General features: G+C 39.9%; 1 protein-coding gene across 1 annotated transcript; it reads right to left on the reverse strand.

Annotated features, from left to right (window-relative positions):
- Positions 1-135: 135 nt before the first annotated feature.
- xpo5 (exportin 5) lies at positions 136-14,121 on the reverse strand. The gene is made up of 33 exons (XM_088305121.1): positions 13,919-14,121; positions 13,365-13,486; positions 13,201-13,273; positions 12,990-13,127; positions 12,628-12,810; positions 12,513-12,539; positions 12,242-12,427; positions 12,079-12,155; positions 11,968-12,000; positions 11,083-11,173; positions 10,920-11,003; positions 10,393-10,518; positions 10,217-10,307; positions 10,019-10,129; positions 9,447-9,520; positions 9,203-9,358; positions 7,734-7,775; positions 7,559-7,648; positions 6,468-6,667; positions 6,278-6,380; positions 6,027-6,208; positions 5,856-5,956; positions 5,657-5,753; positions 5,445-5,581; positions 4,720-4,817; positions 4,585-4,631; positions 4,394-4,503; positions 4,232-4,291; positions 3,612-3,706; positions 3,309-3,416; positions 3,097-3,234; positions 2,386-2,550; positions 136-1,429 (listed from the first exon to the last, which is right to left on the reverse strand). Exons 1-33 carry the CDS (start codon positions 14,027-14,029, stop codon positions 1,280-1,282), a joined length of 3,606 nt encoding a protein of 1,201 aa, XP_088161247.1. The 5' UTR covers positions 14,030-14,121; the 3' UTR covers positions 136-1,279.
- Between the last annotated feature and the right edge of the window lie 458 nt (positions 14,122-14,579).

Raw genomic sequence — 14,579 nt, forward strand, 5'->3', positions numbered from 1 at the left:
GGTCATTTTCTAATGTGAACGAGGTGGTCTTTTTTTCTCCAAGTGGTTTGCAAACCTTTCCCATCATGTGAAATTTAAAATGCACCTGTACATTGTTTTTAAATTTAATGTTTGCAGCACAATGATTTAGACAAGTACATTAAGAGTTTTTTTTTAATTCAAAGGCAAACTCAACCACAATGAAATTTTAAAAAGGCTTCCCCACCTTGTTTTTACAGATCATTTTAGTGTTATAAGCAATTATTCTTTCTAATGGACAATTGCCACAGTGACTGATGTGAACATTCTAAGGGTCCAAGTCTGCCCGTTTCTGCATGCTTACAAAAAAGTGAAGGGAAGGGAAAATAAAATAAAAATAAAATAAAAAGTGCTAAATCTACATAATGAAAAGAAAATTAACTTTCACAGCTCATTAAAGGCAGCACAACAACAAATGAATATAATAATATCTAAAAGCTTTGACAATATAGGAATGTATCACTGGTTCCTATTTTTTTTTAATATGAGCACAAACGTCTTCTGTTTGTCATTAGGTGTCGTTTAAACATGATGCTTTGGCACATAATGAAAAAAACATGACAGAACATAACTTAGTACTTGGGGCGCTGATAACAATTGACAAATACCAAGTACTGTACATTATATACAATACAGAAAAGCTTATTCCACTATTATAAAGCGTTTCCATTAAACATCCATTACGGGAAACGTCCTACATGAGGTACCAAATAACAGCTAATCCAGAAGTATTAATCCAGTCAAATTCAATTGTTAAAAAAAAAAAAGTGTGTGCATTGCATCATGCCACCTTTCTGTTACATACAACACAACGTAATGACCATTTTGATACAAAACAATGTGAGCACGTTTGAGCTGAATAGTGTGGATGAGGAGAAAAATACTACTCCTCATTGAAATTAGCTTGTTTTGCACTTGTTTTGCAAAAAAAGAAATGCTGTGAACTAAGAATGATAGTAATCATGAGCAGCAGCAGTGTGACACGGACACGATATCGTTAGCTTAACAGCAAAATTGCCTGAGACATTTTTAACGTCCTGTCAAAATATCAATAAAAAAATAAATGTGCTCAATATAATGACTTTTCATTGTGTCTGTGACAATTCGCAGAGGGTCTGGAAAGGAATTTTCTTTTTCTTGTTTTCAGAAAATGTTCAAAAATTACACAGACAATTAGACTTTTAAGTTAACGATATATTGGTTGCAGCACACCTCGAGTCCCGAAAGAGTTCATTAGGGAAGCTGCGGCCTATTCCTCCTCCTACAAAAATTTATTCGCTGGGTCGAAGAGTGCCGTAAGTCCGGTCGCCCCCTCGCTGCTCAGCACATCCTTTTCCGGCTTCACCTTCTTATAGAGAGACGGAAGATTCCGGATGTGGACTTCTTTCCTGAACTGCTGGCACAGAGCTTTCTGTTGACGAGGGAAAAGAGAGAAGTCTATTAAACATGTATTTTCCCTCTCTCTCTCGCTCTCTTTCTCTCTCCCTCAGGAAAACGAAAGAACTCTGGAGAGCGGGGTTTCTTCAACCTAAGGGTTGGGGAGTCTGGTTAACTCATTCATTGCTGTGGACGTTTAAATTTGTCAACTGGATTCCAACTGTTTCGTCCCACTGACGTACATGCTGTATATTTTGTCAAGTATATTTTTCCAACAGGTAGGATTGGAAGAGGGTGAAAAATCAGGGTTCTACGAAACTCAAATGACTAACAGACCCCGGTAGATGATGGCGTCGCATCATTTTGGAGTTGAGATTACCGCCTGTGTGGATACAGTACATGTGTGCGTGTGTGTGTGTGTGTGTGTGTGTGTGTGTGTGCGTGTGTGCGTGTGTAAAAAAAAAAATAAATAAATAAAAAAGGCTGCCGTTCAACTCTAGCCATACAAAGAGTTAAAGTCTCTCCTGTTGCATTCATTAGCTGTACATCTGTGAATAAAATATTAATTTGCTATCAAAATACATTTTTCCATCTTATTGTTGTTGCAAAGTTTCAGATGTTACAAGTGCAAAAATATCATCCTCAAACTAACTGTAAGCTTATTTTCTCCACTTTCCTGTCAGAAACTGGTGTTTTTGGTGAAACCAATCGGGATGTTCTACTGCTGATTACTAAACGGAAAAAGCTTGATCTAAATTCTATTTTTTTTATGATGTGAAAAAAAAGGCTATTCTTTCTTTTGGTCGGCCCGAGCACAATATTCTAAGGTTCTGTAAAACATGACTCAAAATGCTGTAAAATAGTTGGCCAGATGGCGAAGCTGCTTTGAAAATGTCTGCAGTGAATGAGTTAATGTGTTGTGGCAGCAATGTTGCAGCCAGCGGTACCACTGAGGTAACACCGCCACCCAAAGACCAGATGTGACATTACCCCAACGGCCCCAGCGATGAGCTTCCTGAACTTTTCTTTCCTCTTCTTCTCGCCGACCTTCTTCGCGTTGGAATCCAGCAGCCCGTGGTCGTACATGTCCAGAGACTCCATATCGATGTTGGGAATCTGGGTCATCACTGTCCTCAGCTCCATGTAGCGAGGGCGCTGAGGAGGAACAGGAATGGGTTATATGCATATTTTTTGTAAAAGACGCTACTGTATACACGTTTTAAATGTATTTATGGAAAGAAGGAAAAAGAGATGATGATAGGATGGATGGGAAAAAGGAATGAAAAATGCATCAAAGGAAGGAAATAGAGATGAATGAATAGAGAAAGAAAAAAGGGTGGGATGGAAGGAACAAAATAAGGAAGGTATATGAGGGTAAAGATGGTAACAAGAATGTATCGAAGAAAGGAAGTAAAGAGGATGCCAAGAAGGAAGAGATGAGAAAATGAAGCAAAGGCAGATGAAGGAAAGAAGAATGGATGAGGGAAGGAAAAAGGGAAGCCAGGTAGGTTGCATGTAATGAACGATGGAAGAAAGAAGCAGAGAACAGAGGTGGAGTGGAGTGAGGTAAAAAGGAAATAAATGAAGGAAGGAAGAGAACAAGGATGTATCAAAGTTCAGGGCAAAGGATGACGGAAAGGAAGTGAAATGGATGGAAGGAAGAAAACATCCCACTGCTCGGTGGGAGTGTGTTGTCCTTACCAGGTTGTCGTAGATTTGCATGGCCAGTTGAGAGAGGCTGACGTTGCAGACGTCGTGCTGCCCGTGCATTTGGAGGCCCTTGAGGACGCTGACGAAGAACCAAGAGACGGCCTCTGGAAGCAGGTTACAGCCCATCGCCTGTACACAAAAGAAAGCACGTGGAACAATGTAGCTCGTCACATCATTCTGTGTATAACAACAATTCGCCCAACCTGCCGGAGGAGAGTCCAGCACATGAAGGAAGCCGTGCGGTTGCAGTACGTGGCGTCCTTCCACGACAGCGAGGTGAAGGAAAATTTCAACAGGGTCATGTAGATGTTCTGCGTAAAGGAGAAAAAAAATGAACATATATATATACATATATATATATATATATATATATATATAAATATATATTTTAAAAAAAAAAGGGGAAAAAAAAGAGTGGAACAGTTTGAAGTGTTCAGCCTGTTTTAAAAGAAGTGACCTCGTGTTCATGTGAGTGACTTCGACTTCAAGGTTCTGACAGTTCTGACCTCATCCTTCATTAAACTTTTCCCCAGCTCGGTGAGCTCCTCTGTGGCCGGGGCAGCGGACGACGCCTGCGTTGCATCCATCATCACATCCTCCTCTGCAAAAGAAACAGTTAGCATGGTATTCATTTGTATGGGTGTGTAAATATAATCATTAAAACCAAAATAATCCGATTTCTTTTTTTTTTTATTAATAAAGGTACTATATTTCTCCTATGAAGACTTGTAAATTTTATACATAATTAGGACCACACAGATTTTTTTTAGGGCAATTCTATGTGGCAGACTAAAACCGCAATAACTAATTAATCAGCCATTAATTTAAAATAATTCATTATGACTTAAGTGACTGACTTTTTTTGGTCCCTTAATGGTTACAACAACAAAGATATGAATTACAGGCAAAACGTTGGGACTGTTTTACAATGCTCTGACCTTGATAACAGTAAAAAAAAGTTTTGTTTTTGTTTGTTTAAATGTTATGTTTGTTTTATGTCGTGGAGTGTTATTGTTTGCAAAGAAATCATTTTGAAAAGAGCTAACATTGGCCCACCGATTAAATTGGTTGGGAAACATTTATAACAGCGTATCAGAATTTTTCTTACACCAAATATGATTCTCACCTTCTATTTCCTCTTTATTGGCAGCTGGCTCGGGCACTTTTCGTGAAATGCAGCTTGCAGCTGAAAAATGTCAAGCATTACAATTTCATTACAAAAACCAAACACCACACAACAACATTTTTTCTTTTTTGGAAAATAACAAAAAATTGGATGGTTAGTTACTGATGAAATCCAGCATGTCCCTGGTGAGAAGGCGCAACAGCTGCTCCTCCAACATCTCCTGGGTGACCTGAGTCTCCTGACACACTACTTCCTCTTCTTCCTCCTCACCACTGACACAAAATGTAACTATGTTAATATACATTGGACATTGAAACACAAGTGACATCAAATAAAATACAGTCAGGGCTTACTTGACAGAAGCCCTCTGGATAATGACTTGCCACTTCATGTTTAATCTCTACAGGAAGAATAAAGGGAAAGGTCAAGAGAGTGAGCAACTGGCTTGACAGAAGCTTCATCATGTACTTTATGGTCGAGTATGAAACCTGCAGTATGTAGCTGAACAGCGGGCCAAGCAGGGGGCAGAGGAGACTGTCGTTGTATTCGGCGGGACACGACAACACCATCTGCTTTATAAACAAGCGTAGCTGCAGTTAAGGAAATGTTATAAGCCTTAAAAGAAACATATTTGTCTCTAAACAGCACATTATTACACATTGTACGTACGCCTGCACATTCCACTGTGACAAATTTAAAAAAAAAATGCGTCTCTGAGAGCGTAGAAGTTCATAATTATTTTTGTTACCTGTGAGTTAGGTAACAGTGGTTCATAGTTCATACGATTGTACATGTTAGATGCTTTATGATCATCTGTTTCGAGTGCTTTGCCACCATCTGGTGGCGTCTAAATGAAATTACAACCCATTTTGAGAGGCGCGTCAATTGTGGGCGTGGTGTTACTATTCACGGCGAAAAGCTTGTTTTTTTTGTTGTTGTTTTTTTAACTGAACAAAACTACATTTATTAAATCATATTGGTAAAGCACCGCAACTCTTAGAGTGATTAAAAGTTGTCTTTTTTTTTCTCGTCAACTGAATCTGGCAGCGTTTAGTGGTTGGCATGTCTGCTTCAGGTTCGCATTTGAATAGTCCCAAGTGTGATTGCAAGTGTTAATGTTTTTTGGGGGGTGGGTGGGGGGGGGTCTTTATGTGCCTTGCTAATGGCAGGCAACCAGGCCAAAAGAAAAACTAAACAAAGCAAAAAAGGATATGAATGACAGGGCGAAGTCTGTGATCCGGCACATGGTCGAGGGAGGAGAAAGTCGAGGCGGAGATTTCTTCGGCTAGCCCGTTGATGTTGTAGAATTCCTGCTGCAGTGCAAGCCCTGCGTTTCCCAAGATTTGAAAACTGCGGAACAGAAAAAAAATAACATGAGGATACAAATCTCAAAGTGACACTGAAAGCAGGGAAGGCTTTAGTTACCAGTTGTCGAACAGCTGGGCGAAAAAGCACTGCATGCGTTCCAGGTTTGTTTTAAAGGAAGGTGCGTCATACGAATCCTGAACATAATGTGGCAGACCTGGAGAACATGATATATTAATGCTGGAATTATGATGTGTCACTTGAATCAAGAAGATGATGTCGGGAATTCTTCACAATAAAATTAGCAGATAAACCTCACCTAGAACCAGATTCCTCTCTCCGTCCGTCTGCTCGTGCACTCTGGTAAAGGTCTCACTGAGGTGAGCTCTGTTCTCCGGCATAAACAAACTGGTTTGAGTTCTGAGGGGAGAGGGAAGAAAATGGTGACAATCCTTCATTTTCAGATGCTTGGTGAATCTTCGGCACATACTTGATGAGAATCAGAAGGTTGGGCAGGAAGGCTAAAAACTGGGCGGCGCACGGGTTCCTATAGATGGGAGAGCCCAACAGCGAGTGGCCCACGAAGAAGCCTCCGGCCTTGGCGGCTTCCGGGTCCGCAGGCCAGCACGCCCGCTTCATCACAGCGAGCATGGCGTTCAAACAAAAGGCCAGCTGGGAGAAGATTGGAGAGGAAACATGAGCAATGCTGCTCTTGGTTGACCATTAATACCGTATGCTTACCCTTCCCCTGTTGGCGGTGCCAGCGTCCGCCTCTTGGTGCTGCTCGCTGACCACCTGATCGACTCCAATGAAGGACAGGAACAGGCGCGGATTGGAAAGCACTCTGGGAGGCGAAGCAGAGCCAACAGTCAACGAACAAAAAGCCGCAACAGGGCAAACACACCAAAAGCTGGAGAGACTCAAAACTTACTGCTTCGTGGCGTCTGAGGTCCACTCGGCCATCATGGAGGCCAGCAGCTCATCTATGAAAGCCTTCTGCTTGTCAAAGTCCTTGAACTCGTTACTGATGAGCACGAGAGACTCCATCAGGGCGCACTTCTGCATGAACGTAAGCGTGGCATCGCTGGAGAACATCTCCTTCACGTGGTTGTAAAACATGTCGAAACAAGGCTGTGAGAAAGGGAGGAGAAAAAGAAATGTAATGTAGTGCATTGGTCCTCAAACTTTTTGTTCCAAATACCGCATAAAAAAAAAACAGCTTTCCAAATATCACCATCATGACCAACATTAAAATTTAGCAACACAAAAGGCCAAAAACGGGACTGAGGGTTTCCTAAGAAGTACATGTAAAACAATTGTCAGATATTGCAGGATTATGCAGATATACACATTAAGATGGCACTTAAATGTAGGAAGATTCTAAGGAAAGTCATTATCAAATGAATGTTTAAAACTGCCAGTTCTTAATTATGAAATGCAAACGTATTTAACTTCAAGCTGAATATAACAGAACTGGAAGCAATTCTTCCATGTACCACAAGAGGGAGCCTACTGACCACACTTTGAAAATTACAACTGTGCTCCCTATGCCAAATTTTGTCATGGTAAGCTTTAACATACTACTTATGCATGATTCCTTAGTTTATTTTAATAAATTTGCCAAATCTAAAAAATAAAAAAAAAATTAAAAAAAATTCACGTCATTATGCAGTGAGTAATTTTGAAGGGTAAATTTTAACTTAAAACATTTTGGAGTATAGATGGAACATCCCATAATGTTGAAAAAGTGAATACTTTCCAGGTGTAGCGTAAATACGTATACTACATAATTGGTGCATCTCAGCTAATTACAATATTGTAGGAAACTTAATTTGTTCAAGTACGGTAGTTCAATTAAAAAACGGACAACTCACATTATACAGATCTTAAAAATGATTAAACAATGTGTGTAGTGAATCTTACGGTTTTTTTTTTCTCCAGTAATTTTTTAAATTTATTAAAATGCACCAGCACACGTACTGCAGTGTGTATGTTGCTTCAAATGCAATTTGGTTACATTACCATAATCAACTGTGGATAATCTCGGCAAATCTTGATGATGGCAGAGCAGGCGTGCCTCCTCACGTTGATTACAGCTCGGGAGCGTGGTGTCTGTGTGGAAGAATTCTTTTTTTTTTAGTATTTAATCTGCATTTTATGGAAAAGCGGTGATTATTATTGTGTGTACAAGACCTACCTTAACTTCTTGAACAGCCTCAAACATAACAGTTTTTAACAGCTGCAAAGCCAAAATGGATAAGGGAGAAGGTTAACATCTTGGGGGGAAAAAATGATAAAAATATTTCCACGATATATGTACTCAAAGTTTAACATGCGCGTAACCAAAATTGGAAACATTCCCTTTCAAGAAGCTCATTTGCAAAGCTGATTCTGATTTCATAGTTTTTTCACGGCTGACCACAGGGGGTCCCGTGGGCTCAGCGGTACTTCCCGTGGTGCACGGGAGAACGAAAATAGCTAAAATGTCAAGTCTGCATATTGTGACTGGCAGCTTAGTGGTCGTGGAGGACAAACGTCAAGGTCCTCCTCGTCAATGCCTCTGCAGACGTTTGGACGTGCACTCAACTGGCAATTGGTTTATAAATCTATGGATGAGAAGAGAAACGTCTTGGCCGCCTTGTGAAGCACTGCAGCAAGGTCGTAATGGGCCGACAGGCGCATCTGTCTAAATTATTGTGGAGCCCCGAGGAGAGCCTGTGATGGCTTTCCTCATCAATCACCATGGTGACCACAACAGAAGTACCCACTAATCACCAATGGATTTTTACAAGCAAGTGGATCAATTGAATTTTGCAAGTCATTATATTATCAAAAATAAGTCATATGTAGCGAGAATTAAGTCAGAATAATGTGAGGAATAAATCGGAATACATTATGTGAAATATGGTGAGAATACTTTAGTGAGAAAAGACTATTCATTTATTCATATACAGTATATTAGATGTTGTATTCAATGTTTTATGTTGTATCTTATGTGCGTCACTTTTTTTTTTATATGGAGGGATATAAGTGGCCATTTTTCAAGATTCAATTTCTAGTACTAGAAATGAATCATACTTTCTGCATGAAAAAAGACATATTTCACATGAAAAGGAACTTCTGCAAGAATTAAGTCATAATAAAACCAGAAATAAACTGAAAATTTGTGAGAACGAAATTGGGATGTTGTGAGAAGAATTTCTAAAAACTACAAGTAAAAATGTTGTCAATTAGCGAGAATAAACTCAAACTATTAAAAGTAAAAGTCACAATTTAATGACAAGCTATAATTTTGCAATCACAACAGTGCAAAAACCAAAATGTTTTAACAATACGAGAAAGAAGTCAGAATTTTTATAAAATGAATGAGTCACATTATTAAACTGAAGTCGTAAAGTTGAAATCTAATAAAGTTGAATTTGTAATATTATAAAATTTGAAAGAATAAATGTGTATTTTTTTGAGAAACAAGTTGTAAATTTGAGGTTGTGACACTTCTGGAGAAAAAAATTTTTAATACTTTTTACATTTGAGAACATGCTGCATGCTCTCACACTTTTTGCATTTTTATGCCTTTTTATTATTACATACTACGGGGTGTTTGGAGATGCCCCGCCCCCTAGGAAGATGCCCATTGGCCCTGCCCTCTGCACACCCTCGCCTGACCTTGCAAAGGACTTGAGGCAGGAACTGGAGTCTGTGTTTGACGAAAGGGAAGAGCGTGGACACGTTGGTGAGTACGCAGGAAACGATGAGAGGATCTTTGGTGTCATAGTCCAGCACGGCCTGCAGCAGCTCCATGCTGCCATCCACGGGCAACTTCTGCACGGTCACATTCAAAAGGTGTTAAGCTTACTATATTATGCCGTCTACTGCCCTGTCGGCTTTACAAGCGGCTGTGTTGCGTTACCTCCTCCTCGAGGTTCTTCAAGACCTGAGGCACCACACACTCCATGAACATGGTCATGGCTTCCCATTCCAGTACTGGCGCGGAGAAGAGTGAGAGAATGATGTGTGTACCTTATTTTCTTCCCCACCAGAGATGCAAGGTCACTATTATATTTAATTATTCTGCACTGATTCTGATTCTGCCCTAGTTTTTTTTTCTCAAGCACATCAAGTTTTCAAAATAATAATATAAAAAGAATAATATAATAGTTGTATGTAATCTATTGAGCAATAATTATGAATTCAGAGTTAGGTTCAGCAATAAGTGGAATTTTTTTCTAAAACATCATAGCTATAAATGACAACGTAAAATCCATATTGCTTTTATAGGTCAAACTTAAAAACTAAAAATATCTTCTAAACATGATGCGCTAGAAATTTTTAAAATCAGCCTGAAAAAAGCATTAAGAGAAAAAATTAAAGAGCCATCACTGATGACGAGTGTTATTAATTTACCATAAATGAAGGCAAAAATGTATTCTTGAAAAATGCATTTTGTATTTATTCCTCAGACCAGTCGCCACAAGTACGTACGTGTGGCAATGCTGAGCTGGTATTGCAGCCACATTGCAGCCATCTGAAAAGCCTCCAAGGGAACGATGCGACTTGCGCACCTCACGACCTCTCCCAGGTGCCCTCGGAACTCTTAGGGGGCAGAACGACACATCCAAAATATTCCATGACATATTCAAGGGATACCATTCTTCAGATTTCAACAGAAGAAACAGTTACCATTAAAGAAAGTGTTGAAATCTTCATCGCTGTCAAAGTCCACACGTGAGTACTGACAACTTGGGTGATCGTTCCTGGAGGGAAAACCCGTCTGTACAGAAGAAAAAAATAATAATAAATTGGGAATGAACATCCAGATAGGCTGCAAAGCTCTCAAGTAATGACACCACGCTGACCTTGACGAGGTTACTGATGGACGTTCGGAGGAACTTCATGGTCATTTCGACAACAACGCGATCCTGGGAGAGAGTTTCATGTTTGAAGATGGACGCCCACGTAAGAAGAGTTGACGACCTAAGAAACTGTAGTGCCAAAGAAACATTCAATTCCATCTAAAACTTCTTTAGACGTACCATACAAAAGTCTGCCAACCAAGTTCAGTAAAACAATAAACTGTAGGACAGATACAGATTTTTGCTGTACGTAGGCCTGGCTCAAACACTTTTTCTGATAGGTATTATCTAAATAAGCAGTCAGCACCTCTTGAAAATTCTAAAAAAATATTTACAAGTTTGAAAATGCACAAAATGATTTGACACGTTAACTGTTTCTGATACAAGACCGCCACTATTGCAGTTACAAATATCCGCAGGTAGTGCAACACTTGTCAGATTATTTTTCATAACATTTTTAGAGACAGATGTGATCCAAAATTTTTACATCCAATGTCAAATGCAACAGTTTCTCATTTATTTCCTCTTACCAGGCTGGAATGTGTCGTGAAAGCCAACAAGGCTTCCAAGTACTTGCTGAGGTTTGCTGGAACATCCACTTTGACATCGGAACCCTGTAGAAATATTTGACATATCATGCTTGGCGCAAAAACAAACACACATTTCACTCATGAAAATGACTTGCATACACACCACCAGTGAGATGAGCTGATATCCCAGCGCGCAGAGCACCTGACACAACCTCTTGAGGAACACGTAGCGCCGCTCCACCACCTCAACTGGTCTACAACACATGAACACAGTCACCATCTGCGTCAGAGATAGGCAACTTAAATGTTGCAGGGGGCCACAATTTTTCATCAGTGCTACATGGGGGGGTTCCACAAAAAGCTATTTAAAATACGGGCAAAATGGACACAAATATTTGTTTTTCAGGTCAAACTCTGTTGCATGAAAACTACAATTCAAGGATGTCATACAAATGCTGAAAGGGAAAAATCTAATTTTTGGGCACAAAAATAAACTCACTTAAAATGTTTATATTATTAAGGTACAATGTTTGTCCTGTATATCATCCGAAATCCCTAAAAAAATGAGACCAACTAATGCTGTAAAATCGGGCAGTAAAAGACCAAGTGTTGGCCATCTAGTGGTGACTGGTGATATTACAACTTAAAAGTCCAGTCGAACCCTGGATATTTTCAGTTTGGCACACGCAGATCCGCAGATCCTTTTTCTCTCTTTTTTCAAATATTTTGCATTTTCCCAGTTTTCCAAGGAGCCCCCCCAAGCCCCCACAATACAAAATCTAACTACATAGAAAACATTCGACGTTTTCTGGGCATTTTTATCTTGTTCAAGACATTCCTTATGGAAGAATTTAATTTAATGTGTCAAAAAATGTGCACAACACAGAAGACATTAAATGAAAATTTACCAATTTAAGGGGACTCAAAATATTGAATATTTAATACAAAAACAAACAAGGCCGGCGTCAGTGAGCGTTAGGTGACCCGAAACACTCACGTAGTGCCCCGGCCCAAAGTCAATGTAAACAAATCTGTAACACCGACTTACTGTGTGACAGAGGAGGGTGGAGCGTCTGCTGACCTGGAAACAAACACACCAAGTTGAAACAACAGCAAATACTAAAAGAGGACACACAACGAGCATCACGGGTACACTCACTGGGCTGCAGAAAGAATATAATTAATGGCGACGTCATCAAAAAGCAGCATAAATTGTTTCCTATCCTCCAGCTTGCCCTGAGGAACAACAACAGCACAGTGTTGAGCTGTATCTAAAATTCCATACTAATCATAATATACAACAAGTCCTCGCCAAGTGGAACCTTGCGGCTGATGGCGATAAGGAGGCACTCGGCCGCTTCCAGCTGTAGCTCCGGCTCGCTCAGTAGCAGACACAAGCTCTCCAGCAGACGGCAGTTACCGGACGTGATGTACGCCAGTAACACCCAGTCGATGTAGCCGGCCAGCGTGCTCAGGGTCGCCACAGCCACTTTGCAGTGAGCCCTGGCCTGACATAACAACACAACAGTTTTTATTGTTCAAATTTGTGAAGCATCAGTTTTGATTCAAAGGCCATTCAACACTGCCACTCACCTTCATTTCATGCTGTGGCCACCCTTTCTAAACAAAAGAGAAGAGATCGATATTTTGGTTATTATGAATGCAACTATTCCAAGTGTAAACATATCTCTCAAGCATCTTATTTTACCACTTTTTGGTACTCTTCTGTGTTTTTGTGCAGAATGTTCATGAGGAAGGTGAAGATGCTCTCCATGTTCTGCGAGAGCGTCTGCTGGATGTCTCGGCGCCGCTGCTGAGGCAGCGTCTGGAAGGTGATAACGTCTTCCGCCAGCCTTAGCAGGATCAGCATCACCAGTTCCGTCTGGGCCTTCTGTGTGAATGGTGTCAGTTCCGGGAATCAAAATATGAACATTTTTTTGTAATTTGTATGCTAAAATATGGATGGCAATGTTGATGCTTTATGATCTTCTACAATTGAAATGCTTTACCGCCATCTTGTGGTATCATTATCCCCAGCAATATAAAGAAAGTTCACTGAACTGTACACACCCCTACGCTCGCAACAGTTTCCATCTCCTTGAGCATATTCGGCCAATTCTGCGGCCATTCCCTCTTGATTATTTCCACCACCACTCGCGAGAGCACATCTTTGACGTAGCTTTCCTCCTCCAGAATGGGATGGGTACCCTGAGTGCAAACAGTAGTTAGATCAACACCTTCCAGTTATGTTGATACAGGTGCGCCAATGCATCACACTCACTTTTAACAACAGCTGCATGGTCGAGTCTTTGACCTGGATTTTTTCCTGTTGTTGCATATCGTTCCATCGGAACCTGCGAGGAAGGGGGGAAAAAAACAGATTCTCTTTGTGAATGTTCAACTCATCTCAAAGTTTAAAACCCTTCAGGTTAATATGACACTCACTTGATGACGTGTTCAAAAATTTGCAAGCCAAAGTGCCTAATTACAGCTGGCTGGGTTTTGTCTGCTAGATGTAAGGCGCACGGGACACACAGGAGGCTTTTCTCCTTAAATTCCTCGAAAAACTGTCAAAAAGGCAAGATGATGTCATCTCATTGCAAGATATGTTAAAGTAACCACACAAGTACATCCTTGCAGAGTAATAGCGTGAATTTCGCATAAACATACATAAGCAGATGGTTTATTTTCATGAACATAAAAATAGCTTCCATTTTATTTGTTTAAAGTAGTCTTTCTATCATCCTCCACGTGACGCTAGCGTTTGAATGAACGTAATGGATTGTGATAGCATGACAGGCTAACTTTCAAAACAGCTGGTAAACAACTGTCCTTACATAAAGTACAATAGCCACTTTAGCAACATTGAGGCGACAATAAAGTTGAGCAACTCCTTTACCCTCCGACAACAATAGCGCTTTTCATAACTCATTTATTCTAAAAAAAATGATATGTCTAGCCTCCGGCTAGCAACGAGCTAGCAACTGAAACATTGCTACCTTGAGGGCCTCCAGCCGGTATATTTGACTCGACGCGGGATCCATGGTCACATTCACAGCCTTAATAAGCTGCTCACACATGGCGACTACATGATTATCCATAGTCCACATAGCACCGGGCCAATTACAACAAGACGCGCTGTAAACCACCTGCCACGCCGTTAGATGCGACGTACACCCAAAGAGCCAACGTGCGGAAATGTGACACGATATAGTTTTGGGACCTTTCACTTGCCGTAGAATAACAGTTTATGGGAAATGTAGTTCAAATAAATAATGTGTTATACATTTGCTGTTTTTAATGAAATAAAAACGTTCGTCGTGGAAATTTATTCATGTACACGTTTTTGGATCATTAAATAGTGGAATCGTGTCATAATAAATTGCAATAAATTACCCTTTGTAAAATAATGGTTTTATAACTCGCCCTATTTAACAGCGTGATAAAGATATTTAGTCGTTTGAAATCCCAGACTTGCCAAAACAATTAAATTACGTTTAATTTATAAATTTAATAATATATTTATTTTTTCTGTTACATGTGTCAATGTAAAAATAATAAAAAATAAAAAAAATAAAACAAAAATGGAAGCATTTTGGAACCTTTGACCACGACCATGTTCAAATTATTTTAACCATTGTCGCAGACTTTAATTAAAAA

The sequence above is a fragment of the Idiotropiscis lumnitzeri genome, chromosome 9 (assembly GCF_059441095.1).
Source record: "Idiotropiscis lumnitzeri isolate Australia: NSW breed Sydney's pygmy pipehorse chromosome 9, RoL_Ilum_1.0, whole genome shotgun sequence".
Classification (NCBI taxonomy): Eukaryota; Metazoa; Chordata; class Actinopteri; order Syngnathiformes; family Syngnathidae; genus Idiotropiscis; species Idiotropiscis lumnitzeri.

Excerpts from the sequence above, each read along its gene's own strand:
- xpo5 (XM_088305121.1), bottom strand. The coding sequence starts at position 14,029 with ATGTGGACTATGGATAATCATGTAGTCGCCATGTGTGAGCAGCTTATT. Across the intron at positions 12,540-12,627 it reads CAGAAGAGTACCAAAAAGTG|AAAGGGTGGCCACAGCATGA; the intron begins GTAAAATAAGAT and ends TCTTTTGTTTAG. Across the intron at positions 9,359-9,446 it reads TGAAGAACCTCGAGGAGGAG|AAGTTGCCCGTGGATGGCAG; the intron begins GTAACGCAACAC and ends GTGACCGTGCAG.